The 25,021-nt window shown below is 35.4% G+C and overlaps 2 protein-coding genes across 2 annotated transcripts; both read left to right on the top strand.

Annotated features, from left to right (window-relative positions):
- The first annotated feature begins 107 nt into the window (after positions 1-107).
- LOC149897335 (E3 ubiquitin ligase Rnf121) lies at positions 108-12,289 on the top strand. Its single transcript, XM_090116755.1, has 8 exons — positions 108-410; positions 576-610; positions 793-934; positions 1,395-1,549; positions 2,246-2,474; positions 11,000-11,102; positions 11,387-11,519; positions 12,156-12,289. Exons 1-8 carry the CDS (start codon positions 369-371, stop codon positions 12,274-12,276), a joined length of 960 nt encoding a protein of 319 aa, XP_089972881.1. The 5' UTR covers positions 108-368; the 3' UTR covers positions 12,277-12,289.
- Positions 12,290-15,332: 3,043 nt separating this feature from the next.
- On the top strand, positions 15,333-24,228 carry LOC149897334 (apoptosis-inducing factor 1, mitochondrial-like). The gene is made up of 16 exons (XM_090116879.1): positions 15,333-15,414; positions 15,485-15,699; positions 17,192-17,335; positions 17,630-17,690; positions 17,783-17,919; positions 18,177-18,304; positions 18,592-18,779; positions 19,999-20,184; positions 20,520-20,672; positions 21,116-21,198; positions 21,512-21,637; positions 21,983-22,159; positions 22,555-22,682; positions 23,002-23,125; positions 23,340-23,464; positions 24,170-24,228. Exons 1-16 carry the CDS (start codon positions 15,333-15,335, stop codon positions 24,183-24,185), a joined length of 2,073 nt encoding a protein of 690 aa, XP_089973005.1. The 3' UTR covers positions 24,186-24,228.
- Positions 24,229-25,021: the final 793 nt, after the last annotated feature.

Here is a 25,021-nt window from a genome sequence, read left to right as displayed (position 1 = left end):
TTTCCTAAATAATAAAAATAAAAACAATATTCTTAAAGTAATGTAATAAATTAATATGTTCAATATTTATATTAAGATATGAAGAAAATTATTGTTTTTAAATGGTTTTAAAAATATTACAGAACTAAACAAATAAAGGTGGCAACACTCCCGCCACTTGACAGCATGTGACAATTCAGATTTATTGACATCTGTCAATTGACGTTCTTTTGCCAAGAAATTCAGCGGCCCATCTGTAAATTGTTTGCATAAAAATTACATTTACATTGACCTTTATTTTTATCTTTCTTAATTGAATTATGTTGGCAAGAAAGTAGGTCTAGCAGGACCGCACTGATAAATTCCTTGTAATCGAAAAAAGCCCTAAAATGGAAGGCATAGATTTACACGCGCCGGTGGACTCTAACAAGGTTTGTATCCATAAAATTAATCAATGATAATATGAATATGTGCATTACAAAACATTGAACATGAAGTTTTGATTAAAATAATATGGATATTCGAAGAAATGACAAGTCTGTGGTGTTTTTTTTATTTTTATATAAGAGATACATATGTGCTTTATTTTCTTTCAGAGCTATGTCGAATTAACCTACGAGGAAAAACTGAGGTGAGATCGCAAACTAATCTATGATTCATACTTGAAATAATTGATATCTATGATGAAGTTAATAACATTTCCAAATTGTTTATTTTAAAAGTAATTTATAATTTCTACTATTAAGTTTATGCTGTATAAGTTATGTATAACCAGCTCCACTAAATAATTAATGCCATTTTTAAATGTCCCAGATATGACCACCAGAAGATGCATGCTATGCATGAAGGACATGAATCCATGCATGTCACCATGGTGGGAATCTTGATGATAGTGCTCGTGATAGCTCAGATCGTATTTGTGCAATGGAAGAAGTATCACTATAGATCTTATTCGGTGAGTAATTATTTGTGTATTTGTATTTAATAATCTGTTACACATTATTACAATCATCACATTTATTCAATGAATTCCATATATTATTTAGGGCCGATTTTTCAATGCTTGGATAAAACTTATCCGTCCAATAAAGTATTACACGGTAATATTAAAATGTCACGTAAACTGTCAAATACGGGCAATTAGAATACATTTTTAAAATGGTAGTTTTATACATTATTCCACGAATAAGTTTTAACCAAGGATTGAAAAATCAGCCCTTAAATTACTTTTAAATTATTAGTAAATACTGCTACTTGCATTAGTTGTGTCAAAAATTGGCAATAAACAACCAAATATTGATTTAAACCCCATTGTGATGTTAAATTATCAACAATAGTACTAACAACCAAAGTTTCAATTGGTCTAACAGCTAACTTGTCCTATTCTAACATAGTACAAACAAAATTTGTTCTAGTTCTTCACAATGGTAACAATGTGGGTATTACCGCTGATCATGAGCCTCAAGAACGTCTGGATAAGATTTGTGTCAATATGGATGATGTTTACTGCAGTGACGGCGTTCATTTTACGACAATCCACGCGGAAACCCATGTCCCCTAGTACACCTAGGTAAGTTTAGATTCTTATAGCATTTTTTAATTATAGATATATTTAAATCACTGAATGAAAACTAGCTAAGCATAATATTTACACAATAAATACATTTATCCCAATGATAAAAGTGTTTGGAATGTATAAGTCATAAATAAACAACAGAGCCAATGTATATTAATTCTGTTTATAATATGAACAAAGGTACATTATTAAAGTAATTATCAAGTGTCTTGTAGAAGCGATCTAATATACCAATGAAAGTTGTAAGAAAATGAATATTCAAAAACATTTGCAGCAGTTTACAAAAGTTTAAGACATTTTGAGTTTTACACATATTATGTTTGAAGATCTTAAACAATCAGGGAAATAATAGCTCACAATGTTAAAGTAAAAGAGCCTCAATTTGGTATAAAAAATGATTGGATTGGTATATAGATTTATTAATAGTTTATAGATTTTGTGGGTTCGATCCCCACCCGGGGCAAATATTTGTGTAATGAACATAGATGTTTGCTCTGTGTCTGGGTGTTAATTATCTATATAGGTATTTATTTAAAATTATATATGTATGTTTATCAGTCATCTGGTTTCCATAACACAAGCGAAAGCTTAGTATGGGATCAGATCGAGCCGTGTGTGAAAATTGTCCCGAAATATTTATTTATTTATTATTTCATTACCGCTTAAAAAACACGTAATAACAAATTTCAGATTAGTGTACAAATGGTTCTACCTCATATACAAGGTGTGCTGCGTGGTCGGCCTCTTTGGCTACACGCTGATGATCCTAACTCTATTCAACTTGAACAGCCTGTTTGGTATGAAGGCCCACAAATGGATGGATACAGCGTTGCTAACACTGTTCTATGGGCTGTACTTTGGGGTCCTCGGCAGGGACGTATCGGAGTATTGCTCGGAGAGAATGGCAGCTTCTATTGGGGTAATTATGCTATAAATTAATTGATCTGCTTTTTGAAGTGAAACTTCTTTATCGGGGTTGGACAAAAATTTAGTGTAACATTTTTGCGTTACGCCGTACTCGTGACATTTTTGCGTTACGCCGTACGCGTGACATTTTTGCGTTACGCAATACTCGTGACATTTTTAAGGTCATAAAGAAGTTTCACTTCTTACGTGTGTACTCTAGTACACGCATACATTTTTTTTTTATGAACAATAGGGAGGCGCTTGACCATGATTATGCCTTTTGCTCAGCAAAGACAGCTTATAGCTAGTATTTTACAACCGTTAAAAGTCCCATGTCCCCTAGTGGGGTAAGGGGCAGATGCATTACGCATACATCTGTTTCACTGATCGATTTTCTTTAGGGACAAGTAGGTGATCAGCTTTCTGTGTCCTGCCAGACAGAGACATTTTTTTTTCTTCGTCTCCACCGGGAATCGAACCGCATAGTGAAAAGAAAACCAGCATAGTTCCCGTTACTTTGGGATTTTTAGCTTAAAAACTATACTAGGTGTTAATCCAAGTTTTCATGAAAATTGGTTCAGCATTTTTTGCATGAAGGTGTAAGAAACAAACATACAAACTTTCGCAATTATAATACTTATTAGTAGAATTATTTATCAAAATTTTGCTTATTATTTTGATAAATAATTCTACTAAATTCTAAATAAATAAATAATTCAAATCAAATGGTAAGCTTTCACAAAAAGCTCAAACCACATGGAATGCTCAACTTTCACAAAAAGCTCAAACCACATGGAATGCTCAACTTTCACAAAAAGCTCAAACCACATGGAATGCTCAACTTTCACAAACGCTCAAACCACATGAACTACTAAACTTTTACGAAAGCTCAAACCACATGGAATGGTAAGCTTTCAAAAAGCTCAAACCACATGGAATGCTCAACTTTCACGAAAGCTCAAACCACATGGACTACTTAACTTTCACAAAAGCTCAAATCACATGGAATGGTAAGCTTTCACAAAAAGCTCAAACCACATGGAAAGCTTAACTTGCACAGAAAGCTCAAACCACATGGAAAGCTTAACTTGCACTGAAAGCTCAAAACACATGGAATGTTAAGCTTTCACAAAAGCTCAAACCACATGGAATGGTAAGCTTTCACAAAAGCTCAAACCACATGGAAAGCTCAACTTTCACAAAAAGCTCAAACCACTTGGAATGCTCAACTTTCACAAAAAGCTCAAAACAAATGGAATGCTCAACTTTCACATAAGCTCAAACCACATGGACTACTAAACTTTCACCAAAGCTTAAATCACATGGAATGGTAAGCTTTCACAAAAAGCTCAAACCACATGGAATGCTCAACTTTTACGAAAGCTCAAACCACATGGAATAGTAAGCTTTCAAAAAGCTCAAACCACATGGAATGCTCAACTTTCACAAAAGCTCAAACCACACGGACTACTAAACTTTCACAAAAGCTGAAATCATATGGAATGGTAAGCTTTCACAAAAAGCTCAAACCACATGGAAAGCTTAACTTGCACAGAAAGCTCAAACCACATGGAATGGTAAGCTTTAACAAAAGCTCAAACCACATGGAAAGCTCAACTTTCACGAAAGCTCAAACCTCATGGAATGCTCAACTTTCACAAAAGCTTAAACCACATGGACTACTAAGCTTTCACAGAAAGCTCAAACCACATGGAATGGTAATTTTTCACAAAAGCGCAAACCACATGGAATGCTCAACTTTCACAAAAGCTCAAACCACACGGACTACTAAACTTTCACAAAAGCTCAAATCACATGGAATGGTAAGCTTTCACAAAAAGCTCAAACCACATGGATAGCTCAACTTTCACGAAAGCTCAAACCACATGGACTACTTAACTTTCACAAAAGCTCAAATCACATGGAATGGTAAGCTTTCACAAAAAGCTCAAACCACATGGAAAGCTTAACTTGCACAGAAAGCTCAAACCACATGGAAAGCTTAACTTGCACTGAAAGCTCAAAACACATGGAATGTTAAGCTTTCACAAAAGCTCAAACCACATGGAATGGTAAGCTTTCACAAAAGCTCAAACCACATGGAAAGCTTAACTTGCACAGAAAGCTCAAACCAGATGGAAAGCTTAACTTGCACAGAAAGCTCAAACCACATGGAATAGTAAGCTTTCACAAAAGCTCAAACCACATGGAAAGCTTAACTTGCACAGAAAGCTCAAACCACATGGAATGGTAAGCTTTCACAAAAGCTCAAACCACATGGAAAGCTTAACTTGCACAGAAAGCTCAAACCACATGGAATGGTAAGCTTTCACAAAAGCTCAAATCACATGGAATGGTAAGCTTTCACAAAAGCTTTAACCACACGGACTACTAAACTTTCACAAAAGCTCAAACCACATGGAATGCTCAACTTTCACAGAAAGCTCAAACCACATGGAATAGTAAGCTTTCACAAAAGCTCAAACCACATGGAAAGCTTAACTTGCACAGAAAGCTCAAACCACATGGAATGGTAAGCTTTAACAAAAGCTCAAACCACATGGAAAGCTCAACTTTCACGAAAGCTCAAACCTCATGGAATGCTCAACTTTCACAAAAGCTTAAACCACATGGACTACTAAACTTTCACAGAAAGCTCAAACCACATGGAATGGTAATTTTTCACAAAAGCGCAAACCACATGGAATGCTCAACTTTCACAAAAGCTCAAACCACACGGACTACTAAACTTTCACAAAAGCTCAAATCACATGGAATGGTAAGCTTTCACAAAAAGCTCAAACCACATGGATAGCTCAACTTTCACGAAAGCTCAAACCACATGGACTACTTAACTTTCACAAAAGCTCAAATCACATGGAATGGTAAGCTTTCACAAAAAGCTCAAACCACATGGAAAGCTTAACTTGCACGGAAAGCTCAAATCACATGGAATGGTAAGCTTTCACAAAAAGCTCAAACCACATGGTAAGCTTAACTTGCACAGAAAGCTCAAAACACATGGAATGGTAAGCTTTCACAAAAGCTCAAACCACATGGAAAGCTTAACTTGCACAGAAAGCTCAAATCACATGGAATGGTAAGCTTTCACAAAAAGCTCAAACCACATGGAATGCTCCCCATTTTATCAAAAAGCTCAAACCAAATGGAATGCTCAACTTTCACATAAGCTCAACCACATGGACTACTTAACTTTCACAAAAGCTTAAATCACATGGAATGGTAAGCTTTCACAAAAAGCTCAACCACATGGAATGCTCAACTTTTACGAAAGCTCAAACCACATGGAATAGTAAGCTTTCAAAAAGCTCAAACCACATGGAATGCTCAACTTTCACAAAAAGCTCAAACCACATGGAATGCTCAACTTTCACGAAAGCTCAAACCACATGGACTACTTAACTTTCACAAAAGCTCAAACCACATGGAATGGTAAGCTTTCACAAAAGCTCAAACCACATGGAAAGCTTAACTTGCACAGAAAGCTCAAACCACATGGAATGGTAAGCTTTCACAAAAGCTCAAATCACATGGAATGGTAAGCTTTCACAAAAGCTCAAACCACACGGACTACTAAACTTTCACAAAAGCTCAAACCACATGGAATGCTCAACTTTCACAGAAAGCTCAAATCACATGGAATGGTAAGCTTTCACAAAAAGCTCAAACCACATGGAAAGCTTAACTTGCATGGAAAGCTCAAATCACATGGAATGGTAAGCTTTCACAAAAAGCTCAAACCACATGGTAAGCTTAACTTGCACAGAAAGCTCAAAACACATGGAATGGTAAGCTTTCACAAAAGCTCAAACCACATGGAAAGCTTAACTTGCACAGAAAGCTCAAATCACATGGAATGGTAAGCTTTCACAAAAAGCTCAAACCACATTGAATGCTCCCCATTTTATCAAAAAGCTCAAACCAAATGGAATGCTCAACTTTCACATAAGCTCAACCACATGGACTACTTAACTTTCACAAAAGCTTAAATCACATGGAATGGTAAGCTTTCACAAAAAGCTCAACCACATGGAATGCTCAACTTTTACGAAAGCTCTAACCACATGGAATAGTAAGCTTTCAAAAAGCTCAAACCACATGGAATGCTCAACTTTCACAAAAAGCTCAAACCACATGGACTACTAAACTTTCACAAAAGCTCAAACCACATGGAATGGTAAGCTTTCACAAAAGCTCAAACCACATGGATAGCTCAACTTTCACGTAAGCTCAAACCACATGGATTACTAAACTTCCACAAAAGCTCAAATCACATGGAATGGTAAGCTTTCACATAAGCTCAAACCACATGGAAAGCTGAAATTGCACAGAAAGCTCAAACCACATGGAATGCTCAACTTTCACAAAAGATACCACATGGACTACTAAACTTTCTCAAAAGCTCAAATCACATGGAATGGTAAGCTTTCACAAAAAGCTCAAACCACATGGAAAGCTTAACTTGCACAGAAAGCTCAAACCACATGGAATGGTAAGCTTTCACAAAAGCTCAAACCACATGGATAGCTCAACTTTCACGATAGCTCAAACCACATGGATTACTAAACTTTCACAAAAGCTCAAATCACATGGAATGGTAAGCTTTCACAAAAAGCTCAAACCACATGGAAAGCTTAACTTGCACAGAAAGCTCAAACCACATGGAATGGTAAGCTTTCACAAAAGCTCAAACAACATGGATAGCTCAACTTTCACGAAAGCTCAAACCACATGGATTACTAAACTTTCACATAAGCTCAAACCGCATGGAATGGTAAGCTTTCACATAAGCTCAAACCACATGGAATGGTAAGCTTTCACGAAAGCTCAAACCACATGGATTACTAAACTTTCACATAAGCTCAAACCGCATGGAATGGTAAGCTTTCACATAAGCTCAAACCACATGGAATGGTAAGCTTTCACATAAGCTCAAACCACATGGAATGGTAAGCTTTCACATAAGCTCAAACCACATGGAATGCTCAAAAAGCTGGAAAAACATGGAGTTGTAAGAATTCATCTAATTGAAGAAAAATGCGTTTGGAATTTTATTACTTAGTATTTTTTACGTACTCAGCGTATGCAAAACTATAACCTCCTTTAAGGGTGCTATAACAGTTTTTTAACAAAAACCGCTATTTTACGGTACAATTTTAACTCAAAGCACTTACACGTGAGAACAAAGTAATATCTTAATTTAAAGATAATATATTCAGTTCTACGATCATCTTATAAAAATTGTACGACGTCATACAAAATTGTCACTGAAATACGATTTTCCCAGCACAATGATCGCATAAAATGCAAAAAAATGGGGTCTAAACCGGTACACTTTTAAGAAAATTAAAAGCCTAATCTATCTTCTTACCTATAAATTATTGAGGGATATATAGTCCTTTATAGATTGTGATAATTTTTTTGTATCTAAATCAAAATTTTATTTCAATTATAAGCTAAATTAAAAATACTTGTCGATTTCTTCATACATTTTGCTCTCGCGGGTCGTCAGACCGCGCTCAGAAGCGCTCTTGGAAGGACGGGTGTATCGCTCCTCGTCCCAAAAATAAAAACGAATTAGAAAAAGATTATTGTGCGTATACTGTCGTTTTCGTGATTTGAAATATTTGATACTTTATAAGAGTAAACTGTATAAGTTTCATATTCCAGTTATTTGTAATTTAAAATTATGTTTTAAAAATTATGTTGACTGAGATCCTCTTTTTTTATGGGTTGTTGAACGGATTGGTGGGGTAAAGCAATTTGACAAAACTTAAATCCAAAATGGCGCCGACGAAAATTTGCCATCTTTTCGTCATGGGTGTCATTTTCATGGTTTTTGGGGTAGCTATTAACCAATATGAGGTCAAAAATAAAATCCAAGATGGCGCCGACGAAAATTTTACATCTTTTCATCATGGGTGTCATTTTCATGGTTTTTGGGGTAGCTATTAACTAATATGAGGTCAAAACTAAAATCCAAGATGGCGCCGACGAAAATTTTACATCTTTTCGTCATGGGTGTCATTTTCATGGTTTTTGGGGTAGCTATTAACCAATATGAGGTCAAAAATAAAATCCAAGATGGCGCCGACGAAAATTTTACATCTTTCCGTGATGGGTGTCATTTTCATGGTTTTTGGGGTGGATATTACGCAATATGAGGTCAGAACTAAAATCCAAGATGGCGCCGGTGAAAATTTGACATCTTTTCGTCATGGGTGTCATTTTCATGGTTTTTGGGGTAGCTATTAACTAATATGAGGTCAAAACTAAAATCCAAGATGGCGCCGACGAAAATTTTACATCTTTTCGTGATGGGTGTCATTTTCATGGTTTTCGGGGTAGCTATTAACCAATATTAGGTCAAAAATAAAATCCAAGATGGCGCCGACGAAAATTTTACATCTTTCCGTGATGGGTGTCATTTTTATGATTTTTGGGGTGGATATAACACAATATGAGGTCAGAACTAAAATCCAAGATGGCGCCGGTGAAAATTTGACATCTTTTCGTCATGGGTGTCATTTTCATGGTTTTTGGGGTAGCTATTAACCAATATGAGGTCAAAAATAAAATCCAAGATGGCGCCGACGAAAATTTTACATCTTTTCGTCATGGGTGTCATTTTCATGGTTTTTGGGGTAGCTATTAACCAATATGAGGTCAAAAATAAAATCCAAGATGGCGCCGACGAAAATCTGTTATTTTATTTTAGTTTACTTCTTTATTATTAAGAAAATTACACCTATGACGAAAAGATGTCAAATTTTCGTCGGCGCCATCTTGGATTTTGGTTTTAACCTCATATTCGTTAATAGCTACCCCAAAAACCATGAAAATGACACCCATCACGAAAAAAGTCAAATTTTCGTCGGCGCCGTCTTGGATTTTGGTTTTAACCTCATATTCGTTAATAGCTACCCCAAAAACCATGAAAATGACACCCATCACGAAAAAAGTCAAATTTTCGTCGGCGCCATCTTGGATTTTAGTTTTGACCTCATATTTGTTAAGAGCTACTCCAAAACCTTGAAAATGACACCCATGACGAAAAGATGTATAATTTTCGTCGGCGCCATCTTGGATTTTAGTTTTGACCTCATATTGGTTAATAGCTACCCCAAAAACTACCCACACTTGCAAATGTGTTTGCTACGTAGGAAAAGTTCAGATGAGTATCCTAGGTAATGTGTTATGTGACGAATACCTATAATTTATTTCATTCCGACTATTTTTCGGAATAACATACATTTACTAAGAATTGTATACAATGCCGGATTTAATACAGTGCCGGTAACATCATATGTATGATAATAATTCTACATTTCTTAAAAAGCTTTGATATTGTATACAATAGGCATGACGAAAGATTTTGAAATTCTCTTCCATAATGTGTGTATACGTTTACTATACAAGAAAAACCCTATATTTCGGTAATATACTTAAATTTAACGAAGATTAAAGCCATTTTTCAAAAAATATTTAATATCTGTGCCAAAACAGCTCGCAGGTGTCATGGCGTAGGCGTGACGTCAAACTTTGGTAAATACGTAATTATTTGTACGCATTGCGAAGAAAATTAAAAAAGTCTTTATTTAATATGTGTTATAGAAACGAATTACAAAGTTTATAAGTGGTGTGCAGTATTGCAGTGTGAATCCACATAAAAATAATGCTCAAAAATGTGTTAGTAATTATTTCAAGCGAAAAAATAATAAGAAATTATTGTATAAAGTTGGCGCGGAGAATTCCGAACCATGTATTCGTGAATTCGCAATTATATTTCTGTTCTGAGTCGATAAAGCATACGTGAAACAATAGAAAATAAATAAAAATGCGTATTCTCAACATATTCATAACAACAAAATACATCTGACGTGAGTTGTTTACTTATGCGTGACGTCACGCGTGTTTTAGTCAAAATGGCGAACTTCAGAATTTCAATGTTTTATTTTATTGATAATCTCATTAATCTTAATGTTTTTAAAATTTCTAAGTCGCTATATTTAATTTATTTATTATACATTTTCCCTTAAAAACACTAATACGATCATTTATGGATACTGTCGTCATGCCTATTCATAGATTATTATTCAAAGAAATAATGATGTAAAATAGTCACACTTTTTTAAGTTGTTTGAATATACTAACATACTTATTAGGATCGTACCTACTAATAAAAGTAACAAAATGAATTTTTAAAGTTCCTAGTAATCTTCTGGAATCAATTTCAATAAAAATACATAATATCAAAAATTAAAAATAATATCAAGTATGAAGATGGTCTATAAAATGGAATGCGCTATGTTTACGTGAGCGTGATATTGCCGCGAACAAAGTTACGTCGTTAGATACCTAAATTTGAGTAACGCAGATTTGTGACAGCGTCCTTAAGCTTAGTATACCAACAGTGGGACACCCTGTATACAACTTATTATTTTTTATATTTCAGAGTTATTATTTATCAAAATTTTTCTGTCTTAACTTATTATATTTGCGTAACGTCAATTTCAGTATTACACCAAGGAGGGTATACCAACTCGACAGTTGGAACGCAACGTGTGCGCCGTGTGCGGGAACCGGCTTCTAGTCAGCGTGGACGAGGAGGGAGTCTTAGGTCAGTTAATTATGTATAAATAGGTGCAAAAGGCATAAGCCAAGTGAAATCAAGTTGAAGCGAGTCATAATAAATTACAAGTTTTTCTTTAAAAACACCTGAATCCATCTATGGAGTGAATATAAAATTACAAATAGTGTTTAATTGTATGGCTCTGTTTCATCAAAAATTTACGATATTAATTATAATACGGCGGATTAAACGAGTTTGTTGCGACATACCATACCAATAGCTAAAATTAAAATGAGAATTAACTAAATTTTAAACTAATTGACTCATTACAGAAAACACATACAAACTAACCTGCGGCCACGTGTTCCACGAGTTCTGCATACGCGGCTGGTGCATAGTGGGCAAGAAGCAGACCTGCCCTTACTGCAAGGAGAAGGTGGACCTCAAGCGGATGTTCACTAACCCGTATCCTTTACAATATGTATGGACTAGATTTCCGCCCACGCTTTTTCTAAGAAAAACCCGCATAGTTCCCGTTCCTGTGGCATTTCCAGGATAAAAAGTTCCTGTGGCATTTCCAGGATAAAAAGTATACTGGGTCTTCAGCTACCAAATTTCATTGTAATCGGTTCAGTAGTATTTGCGTGAGTAACAAACAACCATCCTCACAAAAAGCGTTAATAAAGAGGAAAGTTTAAATATATAATTTACTAGCTTTCCACCCACGGCTTCGCCCGCGCAGTCAAAGAAAAACCCGCATAGTTCCTGTTCCCGTGGGATTTACGGGATAAAACCTATCCTATGTCCCGGGGTAAAAAGTAGCCTATGTCCTTTCTAGGGTATCAAAATATCTCTATACCAAATTTCATGCAAATTGGTTCAGTAGTTAAGGCGTGATTGAGTAACAGACAGACATACAGAGTTACTTTCGCATTTATAATATTAGTAAGGATTAGGTTTTAAACAAAGCGGGTGCAGCCGCGAGCGGAATGCTAGTTATGTTATAAGCAAAACTCTTTCACTTATTTATTATTCATGTTATTAAAAAATTCTGACCAATAATCTATTCTATTCGATAATTTCCCTGAACACTAAAATCAGTTGGGACCGTCCCCACATCCTGTACGGCCAAATGCTGGACTGGATTCGATGGATTATCGCTTGGCAGCCGCTCGTCATGTTCTTAGTACAGGGCATCAACTGGCTGCTCGGCCTCGAGTAGACCAAGTGGACCATAGACCAGCGAGTAAGACTAAACTAGTCTGAATTTATAATCAACTTATTGTTTTCGTTTATTAGAAACATTCTATGTCATCTTCAGTTTTGGCCTAGATGAATATTGAAATATTTTTAAAGAAGGAAAAATTTATGTAGTGGGATTCGAACCCGTGTCTTTTGGCCACCCGTGAACACAGGTTTTGACAGCAAAGCAATTGAATTTATTCCATTCTTTCGTTTTAATGAGTCTAAGGGACACTCCACGCAATTTATTGAGATTAAACAACCATCTACATACTCTAAAATGATAATTTTTTAGCTTATGTAGCTTTTATTGAATAAAATTCAACGATATTTTTTCTATTCTTTATTAATATTTAATTTATAAAGCATAAGCTTCAGCGTTGTTATACAACTAAAAATAAAACAAGACGAAAATGAACCTTAAGTCGTTACAATAGAGTTCAATATACTGAGAAAACTTCTGAAGCCTAGCCAAATCTTGTTCCATAAAAACCTTAAATGTTAGCTAAGATTGTATTATCAACCTTATTTTGTTGTTATATATAGCTTAATATTCCATCAACACTGAATGTCTCGGATGTTTTTTGCGATTATTGTTTACAGAATCTAAGTGTTGTTATGGACTGTTCTTATGGCCTTTAATATAATTAGAAAAATAATTACATTTCTCGAGATTGTATCAATGTGACAGTTACTAAAACTAGAGATGAAACAACAATATAATAGATGTTTAAAATTCATTAAAAAACTCAATAAGAATTCGAAATTTCACAATCCCTCAAACAATACATAAATACATAATATTTAAAAATACCTTCATGTTCATAGGAAAATAAGAATTTATATGATAATAAATAAATGAATATAATATTATGTAATAGGTGTGAAAATAAATGTATAAGTGTAAAAAGCAAATATGAATGCTTCTTAGTGTACATGTATTTAAATTGTAGGTCAATATAATTTTTATGTGACATTGGTTTTGCGAAATTGTTGATTTTTTTAAATTTTGTTCGTTATTAATATTGTTTTATGAATTTATTTGTTATTTTAAGTAGTTAATTTTATTTAAATTTTCCTATAGACTTATGTTTCTAAAACAATCTTGTAAATACTGTCTGGATATTTTTATACCATTATTTTTTATTAATAATTTAGATTATCGAAATAGTAATTTAAATATAAAATAAGTGCATTGATTTAAAATAAAATGTATTAATCATATATGAAAATTTAATAACTTAACATATTACATAAAAATATGATCCTATTCTTTTAATGGTCCGATTCACATTTCAAGTATATTTCTTTTAAACAAAATTTTAAAGACTGACCAAAAATCATGCCTGTCCGTTCTAACTTATCTATAACTTATTGTGCTAGAACGAGATGGATAGTCTTTTCTTAGAACAAATATCTAAATTTATAATAAAGCCTTGTTTAACTTTGGGTGCAAAATATTATTGAAAATGTGAAAATTTTATGCGTAATAAATGTGTTTTTTATTTTATTTTATGATTTTCGTAACAATAATTTTCAACATAAAATTTTTAGTTTTTTGACGATATATAATTTTTTGCATCGAAAGTTAATTTATAAGTACAATGTATATTTGTACATTTGTATAAATGTTTATTGTAAATATATTTATTTTAAACTTGTATCGTAAACTTATTGTAAGCGTATTTCTAATTTTCATGAGGGCCACTACTATAGTTTTCATAAACATTGATGGCGCTTTATTATAATATCTATCAGTCATTTTGCATCAACAAGTTACATTTATTCCGCAAAGTATAAGTTGAAATATACATTAATAATTATATGCTACATATTAATATTTAAACGATTAGAAAAATACCCCAAATTTTAAATAGTCTTTGATTTTTTGGTAAAAAAATCGGTTTGTAGAAATTTTCGATTGCGCCACAAACTCGCATTTATAAGTACTTGAAATAGTTGTATTATTTTGTCTGTGAAAATATCTGTAGTAGATGTAAGGAAACAGTTTACAGTATTGTAAATACTATAATGAGTGTATGCACTTCAATCAAATTGTGAATAAATGGCGATTTTAAATACTTTTCTTTTTTATTTCATACAAAAATTCCATCAAGTCATATCTTGAGGCAATTTATTAATTAATTAGAGTAACAATGTATATAGCATGCAATTCTATTGAAGTTTTCATTTCTCGACCGCTTCTACGCAGTAATCTCTTTCCAGAGATAGTTCGGTACATGTAATAAGGCGTAACTAAGGTTATTTTTATAATCAATTCCTCGCGGATGAAGTCGCGGGTAGAGATTGTCTAATCTAAAAATGAACGCCCCTCCACTAAACTTAATTGTTTCAATGTGTGAGGACAAATAATTATTGAACCACTTTATATGTGTGCGCGCGTCAATTCTACTGCAAACTTTGACACTCGCGCACTGATTTGTCAACTAATCGGGCGATCAGTTCAGGTGCCTAGCATTGTATGGCGGGGAGAGCGCGCTATGTACGGAATGACACGTCCGTTCTGTCGTGCATCGCGTCATTTATGCACTAGTTGGCCAACTGGTCCTGTCGTTCGGGCATGGACGGGACTGGAGGACTGAACGACCAATGAGGCAGACCAATTTGTGTGTATTGCGTCTATACACGTACTTTGAATGTGAGCGTAAACACAGTGGAGGGGCGTTCATTTTTAGATTAGACAATCTATACCTAAATAATATGCATAATGCACGAAGAAGATGCAGTCATTTGTGACCGTTGTTTGAGACATTGATAATAATATTGATCTCAGAATTCCAACCGTGTTTCAACCTCATAAGTTTCCAGACAATGCGACCTCTATGCACACAGACTAGAGACACTTCTCTTTTAAAAACAAATAATCTTTCATTCCATTATTCAAATCGACGTCAATAGTTTTATTTAATCAAAATGTACAAATTTCCAAACCAAATTACAATGTAAACAATTCATTTTTTCGGTAAATTCAGTAAATTAAAAATTTTGTATTCTATAACTCAGAACTTGTACAAAATGTTGAACATACCATTCAGATACTGTTCTCACATGCGTAGTTTTAACCAGGGAGTCCTCTCACTTGGATGCAACAGCATCGGTAAGGCCAGTAAAAAAGATATCTAAAAAAAGAGCTGATATTGTATCGTTAAATGTGTTAATTATTTTAGGTTCCTATAGAAATTACTCAAAAGACAAAGGGAAATGTTGCCCCGATGTGCCTCAGGCAGAAGGAAAGCGGGTTGAACCGTGGCCGAAGTCAGATCCTCCCCCACCAGCCTGGCGATGCGAGTGCCCTAGAGAACCTCAGCCCCCTAATTACGATCCATATAGAATCAAAGTACCCGACGTTGTCGTACCCCCTTTACCACCAAGCAATGCAAAGGTATACATTTAACTTATCTCTTAAAAACTATTCGTATTTGACTCCTTGCAACATTTCCATTGAGTGCGTTAGACGAAATCAGAGCCCAACTCGCGACGCGATATTAAACTAATGAAATCCAGTTTGTACTTTCTTCATCAGTGGACGGGAGTGCTGTGGACGCACCACCCTCAGCACGAAGACGAAAACAAGTCTGAGCACCATCAGTACCAACACGGATACCAGCAGGGCTACCAACAGCAACAAGGCGGTGAAGAAGAGTTGCAAGAGAAACAAGAAGAGAGCGGAGGTTTCTTTGGTTTCCTGAAGAATCTATTCGGCAGGGGCAAAAAGTCTGGTAGAGGAGAGGGAGAAATGTCAATGATTGGCACATACGAGTACCAGTGGTGCTATGCTCGCTAACCGATCATTCGGTAAGAAGACATCCTGAAATATTTCACCTCAGTCATATGCCATACAGAACATGGCTCAGATTTTAAAAGTTTGTTCACGTAAAGAAGATTTCGTCAAACGCACTAAATAATGTCCCTAAACTGTTATCTTAAAAGTGACGTTTTTCAACAGGAGGTCCCAACCGAAGATGCTTTCAAGGGGCCTGATAAAATGACCACATCGCACACAGGTTTTGGTGTCCGTGATTTGTTCTTCGACTCCCCGATTGTCCATCCTAATTATTGGAAAGAAAAGCCCAATAAGAAATTATTTACGACTGTAGATGACCGTCAAGATACCCTACCTAGACTTGGTTATCATGGCAAAAATAAATATAAATATGCGTTCCATGAACCGTGGAAGCCGCTGGATAGGCTTTCACTGTTGGCACAAGCTGAAAAAGATGAGATTGCACAAACTGAAGAGCAGGCAGCAGAATTACCTAAAAAAGAACTTACACCGCAATAATCGGGCTCTGATTTCTTTCCGCAATGTTTTAATATTTATAAAACTTCTGAAATGTTTCCTGGTGTCAAATAAATTGTTAAATAGATGCATTATGTTTATTCTTTTTTTTTTGAAAATCTAATTGAGCTTTTAGAAATAGAAAAGGTCACATACAGGTTCATATTATGTAAATTACACTCATGGGATGTAATCAAGTAGGTATATTATGATGATAGGTACTATCTTATTACAATAAATTCAACGTTAAGATTGAAAGGTAAAATTGGCAGGTAAAATATCAATAGAGCTAAAACAAAAAATATAGTTGAAGATATAGATTTTGTCTTTTTGCCACTCTACTTCATCAGTTATCACACACCACGATAACAAGGAAATTGATTTAGGTAATAATTAAATAAATATAGTAAACATACGTACTTAGGTTCACATTTAGAAAGGTTTTAATGATTTTACACGCATTACATGAAAAGAAAGATATAAAAATGAATAAAGAAGTCTTGTGTGCTAAATTCAATAAAACATAACACTTTCATCTTCCAAATTTCCATTTCACATGCAAAGTAGAGTAAGTAATATTTTGCTCATTATAAAGCCAATGCTGGACTGCGCGAAGACGAAAGGGCCCTGCTCAGTGCGACCGGTGCCCGACCCGCCGCCCTGCCCGCCGCCGCCGCCGCCGCCCTTTCCGTGGATATACGTGTGGATTCTCGGCTCTTTCTTCAGTGTTATGGGCATTGTATGTAAATAGAATATCTTCGCTTGAAATTTGAATAACTATCGCAAAAATGAAAGCTTAGGTACTATAGTAGATATTATGATAAGATTGGGTTTTTTGGCTGTTTTGCAAACAAAAAGCAAACGGTCATCATTGAGAAACATTTTCTAAGAGTAGGTACATTCCATCTTTTTTGAGTTAAAAAGTTACTTGAAAAAGTATATTATCGTAGTATCGCAGGTTGGAAAATATTAATTTATAAAAAGTTGAGTTATTAATGCATTTAGGTTCTACACACTCGATGTATTTTTTCAGCTATACAAAATATATCTTTATAAAGAAATGCAAGAGAAGCTCGGTGAAAACGTGCCAATATGTAAGTTTTTGGCGGTTTTTATACTTTTATTATAATCTTTAATTTTGAATTGAAACCTTCTTATTATATCCCTTAAAAACATTGGTTTGAAGGGCGTCCTCGTCGCAAAATAAAAAGGCCCTTTCACTGCAAGGATCTGCCGGCGTGTGTGCAGTACTTGATAGTCGGTACGGGGGCGGCTGGCTGGGCGGCTTATAAGGCTATCATGGAACACGATAAGACTGCTAAGGTAAAGCTAATAATAAATATACGTTGGAAAAGGAATTACTAAATTATTTATTTGTGTAAACATAGTTTTAATATACTTTTAACATTTTAAGGTTTTCTTTTCAGTTTGCAGTGGCAGTCAAATAGAAACCAGTAAAACGGCATTCTAAGCATTTTAATCTACAAAATATTATTACCTACCTTTACTTCTTTATAAGAAAGAATGCGAGAGAAGGCAATGTGTTACGGTTTTTTTAAATTGAATAATTGTAATTTCAGGTATTTTTCATAACGAAAGAAGACTGCTTGCCGTACGACCGACCACCGATGTCCAAACACATGTGGTGGAACGTGGATCCACCTGATATATTCAAGTTGAACTACGTGGAAAAAGGGAAGAGACACACGTAAGAATAATAATATAATATGTATATAGGCTACTAGAGATCGGTGAAAGGGCAAGAAAGTATTTTACGGGGATGAAATACAATTATATAATTGCAATGAGATACCAATTCACGATAAAATAGAAAATAAAAGATAGAAAATATCTTTAACGCTTTACAGTCTACGAATTCATTCTTATTCTTAGCTACGAATAACTTACAACTATAAATTATTCACAACATTCCAAATGTGAAAAAACACCTGACCACTCTATCAGATCGTTAATCTTAATGAATCTAATCACCAGAATGTACCTAGCGGAATGCCTGCACTTCCTGGACCCGATAAAGTTCTACCGTAAGAAGACCGGTCCAGCGGTGTCCATCGCGTCCGGCTGGTGCGTGCTGCGCGTGGACGCGGACGACCACGTGGTGTACGTGAAGACCATGTGCGGGGAACAGCCGATATACTATGAGAGGTGCTTGCTGGCTACAGGTTAGTTGGAAGATTAAATATTAGTAGAAGGAGGTAAAAATAAGTCGGGTTTTCCTTCCTGAGGGCGTTTGTCCACTACAAGGAATTTTACGGTCCGGCATTCCGATTTTTTACGGTCCGGTATGGCACGCCATTAATCTATATACTAGCTTGTGCACTATACGTAATTTTACTGTCCGACATTTTACTTTTCCCTATTCCGGATGGTTTTTTGTGTCTACGAGTCGCTGTAGGTATAATTGTTTTCGAATGCCCACTTGCTTGGATTTTACTGTTTTTACTGCATATGCCAATTGAAAGCAAGCTCTTGTTTTACTTTCTTTTAGTTGGCAATGAGATTTGTGAAGTCGGTATTGTTATTTTATATACACTGACCAAGCATTGACCTATAATTATTATCTAAGTAAGTGTTGGTAAGTTAAAGTTCAAGTGGGAATAGCTTTAGCTCCTCGTCACCGATTAAAATAAATAAGTGAAACACGCATTTTAAATCTCTTACGGAACTTTACTTTTTATTATAACGAAGTACATAATATAATATTTCACCTTCTATATTTTTTACTCGTTTCTTTTAAAATGCAAAAACAATCATTTATGATAGCATAATACCGCCAAACTTCCTTGAACTGTACCGCACTGATCCGAGTAAAGACGGACAGGTGCACAAGCAATTCATCGGTTTTTTCATGCCACACCGGACCGTAAAAAATCGGAATGCCGGACAGTAAAATTCCTTGTAGTGCACAAGCGCCCTGACGCTATAACTCCAGAACGCACGAACCGATTTCCACGGTTTTGCATTCGTTGGAAAGGTCTCGGCCGCTCCGTGAGGTTTATAGCAAAGAAAAGGTGTCTCTGGTGGCGAAACGGATTTCGCCGGGTTTGCTAAGTAGTAATATTGTAAAATTCTTAAAAACGTAGGTATGTAAGGATATCTCGTATAGGTACTAGTAATGTGTTCTTGTGTACCTAAATAAATAATATTGAAGAAGCAAAATATTTTTCCTACGTTATACGTAAGGCTTCCTTGATAGGAGTGTTATTTTTCCCTTTTCGTACCTACTTCTGTCTACATAAGTAGATAATATTATTTCTTTGTATAGATGCTTTACAGATATCATTTATAAATGATAAGACCTTATATTATATTAAGAACTATTACGTTTTTTTAAATATGCGTCTTCTAGTAGCTAAATACTACATTATACTTATTTGTTAGGTTCTAAGCCAAGAAACCTATCCATATTCAAATACGCTCCAAAAGCGGTGCGCGATCGAGTATGCACTTTGCGCACAATACGGGATCTCGAGATCGCGTTCCGTAAAGTGAAGAAAGCAAAGCACGTCACCATCATCGGAGCCGGACCCCTCGGGTGTGAACTGGCCTGGCATTTGGGCAGGATGAGTGAGTTCTAGTCTTACAGATACTTTACTTGTGTTTGTATTTAGATTTTAAATTTTAATTGCTAGGGAAATAATGTGTCAAATTTAGCTTGTAATAAATACATAGTAATTTAGACGTCTCTATGTTTAGATGCTATGCACATTTATGTTTTTAGGCGACTGGTTTTATTGATCTGTTATTATTCCAGTATAAATAAAACCGATTTTTGTATGTTATCCTCATAGTCTGCTTTTATTTTGAAACATTTGCATTTTGAATAAAATTTATTATATTTATTTATTTATTCAAACGTTTGTCATCCTTGCACATTACAATGAAATTTAACAAAACCACAGACAAAGTGGTAGAACGACCTCCGCACGAGGAGCCAATACAACTGGTGCAGATTTACAAGGACAGGGGTATCCTGGGCGGCATTATCCCGGAGTACCTGGGCGAGTGGGCAGCGGAGAAGATCCGGGCTGAAGGCGTCGATTGCATGCGACAGAGTTAGTGTTGTGTTGCAAGTTTAGTTCAATACCTATCTATAGATGTTTGAGTTGACAACGGTCACCAAAGTCTGAGGTCACGTTAGGTTGTCATACTAATAAGAAAATTCGAGTGTCTGTTTGCGATATTAAAATAACCGCTTTTTACTAAATGCATATGGATGTATACACAATTTATTTCTGTCTGTCTGTTTGTTCTAGCAACATTAGTAAAGTCGTTTCAGAAATCGAACAAATTTGCCGATTTTGGCGGGCGTTCACTGACTAGAATAAATTAGACTACCTTTTATCATGATTATATTTACAAGGATATATGAAGGATAGGAAGTAGCTGCAGGACGCAGCTAGTAAAATAATAAAACACGTTTAAAATACAACTGTCTTTATTTTATATAGTTTATAGAATACAAATTATATTATGTAAGTAATATAAATGTTTGTAGCTCAAGTGTACGACGCTTTCGAGTCGGCCGACGGACGGTTAGAGCTGACTCTATCCAATGGGTCGTCTCTCGTCACAGATTATGTAAGCAATGTATATTATCTGTGAAAATATTATATACCTACGCAATGAATAGATTTAAATTAAATGATCATACAAAAAGCTTATGCTTAACGATGATCGAATGTACGAATATTAAGATGTAAGCCAACTTTTCTTGGATTCGAATGGGCAGATAATCAAACATAAGTAGAGTTTTGCTCATTTGATAACCCGAGAAAATTGCCATGACAAAGACGAAAGTAAATGCAATAATGAATACTACGAGTTAGAATTTTTTAAAAGCGGTTGAAACTATGTAACAAAGTTTTTATGCGTTTTTTATTTATATGGTCAGGTATTTGTGTGTGTTGGAGCTGACCCCCGTACAGAGATGGCGGAACCTTCTTACTTGGAAACTGACCCGGTCAATGGCGGCTTTCTCGTCAATACTGAAATGGAAGCCAGGACGCATCTCTATGTGGTATGTATCATTACTAGGGTGTTCATATTTTATTTAAAATCATATTCAGATTGCTTTTCAAGGCCGCGTTTCCACTCTGCAATATTTTGCGCCTGACATGATGACCTACATGCTGAAAGTTAGCGCGGAAGTTTGGATAATGATAATCGATAATGTTGCTAGAAACTTGGTTTGAATTTTATCGCTCCTACGTGAAACGCTCCTCCTACTGAAAAGTACTCATGTACTTTTCAAATTGCCTTGTTAAAACAACAACATGTTAAAAGTTACTTTGCAATATGATTTAACTTGTTGCTAAATAAAGAGCATTTGTTGGATGGCATAAATTATTATTGATTTGCAAAGGCAGGAGACGCAGCAAGCATCTACTCGCAGTGGAAGGACACGCGCCTCCGCATGGAGCACTACGGGCCGGCGGCGGACGAGGGCCACATTGCCGGGTGTAATATGACCGGCTACTGGATGGCCTGTAACGTGGAGCCCTACTTTAGAGTGTCGCTAGAGGGCTCGCTGGATATGGAGGTGAGATATGCATGATATCTTAAAGTCCGTATGATTTTTACTACCTAATTTGCAAAACAAAATATTTTTTGACTGTCGGTGAATCGGTGATGAAGGATTGGAAATATTCAGGCATGAGAAACTACAGATTACAGATTTTATCCATGAAAGCTTTTCGATTTTTCCTTTTCCTTTTCCAAATTCCGATTCCGATTCCCGGCCTATCTAGATCGATATAAAAAGTCATCACGTTGATGCGTTGAGTGACTTGTGTGTAATTATAGCTCCTTTGTAGTGTATAAAAAAACTAGGTTCGAATATAAACTCAGTCTTTCAAGCCATAAAACAGTCATTTTTTATGAATCATATTACTGAGTAGTTAGGTATTGATACTTATAAAATTAACATAATATCAGGTGGTAGGCGAAGTTGGAGCGTGCATGCCGACGGTGGGCGTGTTCAAGCCGTGCAGCGACGAGTCCAAGCCACAGGTGCAGGCCAAGAACGTCAGCAACGAAGTCTGCGACCGGCCGTGCTATAAGAAGTGTGTTAGTTTGTAGTGCCTTGTGGTTGTTAGGAGTGTGTATAATATGATGCCACTGTGTTAAGAATTCAGAATAAAAAGGAAATTGGGAAATATAACACAGGTGAAAAAAAAGGAAATGTGCACTCGAAATATCGTGACATCGTATCTAAAATTAAATTAATTACACGTTTACAAATTATTTTCTAGGTAATTACATTACGATGAAATAAAAAAAGTTGCGGGATTCTATCCCGCGTCCATATATCGTACGTTCACACTATGTCGTGACGACAAATTATCATGTCGCATAGAAATTCAAGTTCAGTTCATGCGGCAGGTCGGACGAGTACCAAAGCAGATACAAGCGAGGTCTATTATACTACTTGCGGGATGAGACCATAGTTGGCATCGTGTTTTGGAACATGCCACCGATGGAAGACAGGAAAGATGTCGCCACTGAGGTACTTGTTAGTTGTAACCTTGGTGTAACCGTTCATAGTTCAATTTTTTTTAAGTATATTCGATTAAAATGTGGTGTTAATGTAGAGATCATATTCAGTTTTGTACAGGTAAGGGGGGTTTATAATTTTAGTTTTTCAATGAATTAATATGTAATGTTATTAGAAGAAAATCTATAGAGAATCTATATTTTAATCATGATGTATTACGTCTTAGATACTTCGAGCGCGGCCCACGTATAAAGAAATTAATAAGATATCAGAACTGCTAGGATTCCCGGAGACTCAATGTGAATACAAACCAGAAGAGGCATTACGTGAAGTTGGCCCTTGTATTAAAAAGTTGGTATTTTCAATACTTAAATATTATGTTAATTTTTTTAATAATACCATATAATACTGTAGAGATTGTCTAATCTAAAAATGAACGCCCCTCCACTGTGTTTACGCTCACATTCAAAGTACGTGTATAGACGCAATACACACAAATTGGTCTGCCTCATTGGTCGTTCAGTCCTCCAGTCCCGTCCATGCCCGAACGACAGGACCAGTTGGCCAACTAGTGCATAAATGACGCGATGCACGACAGAACGGACGTGTCATTCCGTACATAGCGCGCTCTCCCCGCCATACAATGCTAGGCACCTGAACTGATCGCCCGATTAGTTGACAAATCAGTGCGCGAGTGTCAAAGTTTGCAGTAGAATCGACGCGCGCACACATATAAAGTGGTTCAATAATTATTTGTCCTCACACATTGAAACAATTAAGTTTAGTGGAGGGGCGTTCATTTTTAGATTAGACAATCTTCTACTATTTTAAACTTGGCAACACAGCCGTAGAACATTTTCTCTCCAAAAATATTGAAATGTCGTTTTTATTGTATCGATCGTCGATCGCTCTCTAATAAACTTCATATACTTAAATGTTGCAAAATCAATTTTACCTACCTTTAAACCACTCATAATTTACTTTTTAGTCACTCAATCATTACAAAATCTTTGAACTTGACTATGTACTTAAATATTATTTTTCTATCTTTCACAGTTGGCGAGAATTTTAAGCTAAATGCATGGACGGTGAACTATAATGGACAATGTAATGTATTGTATTAAATGTGTTTATTAAATAAAATAGAAAACAAACGATAAAACGTATTTTAATTTATTTTCTGTATGGAATAGAGTTTAGCCAAAACATCTTGAAAAATTTATTTTTTGCTTTTTTGCCTCTGAATAGATAGCACTTTGCTTAGCGTACAGAAAAGAGCACTATCAATTAATGTGATCAAAACTCAAAAACGGTAACCTATTAAAAACTCGAATTTCTATTACCCGAATCTTAAAATCCCGAAAACGGTTGTTAGAACTTTTAAAAGACAGATGTTATGAATGACAACTTTTTAAATTTCCTTTTTTAATTTCCCAGATGAATCAATTTCCAGATGCACCAAAACCAGATTTTTAAAAAGTATTTTTTTGTTTCCCGTATTCTCATAATCCAGATATAGTTATACCAGATTCTCAGAATACTTTTTTTTGTTTCCCATCGTACCATTTTCCAAATAAACTATTACCAACTTTTCATAATCTTTTTATTTGGTTCCCATATAATCGTATAGCAGATAAACTATTGCCAGATTTTCATAATCTCTTTATTTGGTTCCCATACAATCGTGATTATACCTTTACTATTGCCTAAAAATAAACATTACCAGTAAGTAAATTGTTTTACGTCTTGCCCATTACAGAAAGGTTTAAGTGTCAAATTCGACTCAGTAGGTTAGGTTAGGTTTGAACCGTGACCCTCACGCACCAGCCGAGCGAGCGAAGCGAGCGTGCCGCGGCAGCGGCCGGCGAGTGCCAGAACCGACTCGCTATTGTTTTACTTGCCCATTAC

Source organism: Colias eurytheme, chromosome 26, assembly GCF_061535395.1.
Source record: "Colias eurytheme isolate Ceu_HAF_F1 chromosome 26, ilColEury1 Martin Lab GWU primary, whole genome shotgun sequence".
Classification (NCBI taxonomy): Eukaryota; Metazoa; Arthropoda; class Insecta; order Lepidoptera; family Pieridae; genus Colias; species Colias eurytheme.
This window is presented reverse-complemented; position numbering and strand designations above follow the sequence as displayed.

Excerpts from the sequence above, each read along its gene's own strand:
- LOC149897334 (XM_090116879.1), top strand. The coding sequence starts at position 15,333 with ATGTTGAACATACCATTCAGATACTGTTCTCACATGCGTAGTTTTAAC. Across the intron at positions 15,700-17,191 it reads TACCACCAAGCAATGCAAAG|CCAATGCTGGACTGCGCGAA; the intron begins GTATACATTTAA and ends CTCATTATAAAG. Across the intron at positions 21,638-21,982 it reads CCAGGACGCATCTCTATGTG|GCAGGAGACGCAGCAAGCAT; the intron begins GTATGTATCATT and ends TGATTTGCAAAG.
- LOC149897335 (XM_090116755.1), top strand. The coding sequence starts at position 369 with ATGGAAGGCATAGATTTACACGCGCCGGTGGACTCTAACAAG. Across the intron at positions 2,475-10,999 it reads GAATGGCAGCTTCTATTGGG|TATTACACCAAGGAGGGTAT; the intron begins GTAATTATGCTA and ends CGTCAATTTCAG. Across the intron at positions 11,520-12,155 it reads AAGCGGATGTTCACTAACCC|TTGGGACCGTCCCCACATCC; the intron begins GTATCCTTTACA and ends CACTAAAATCAG.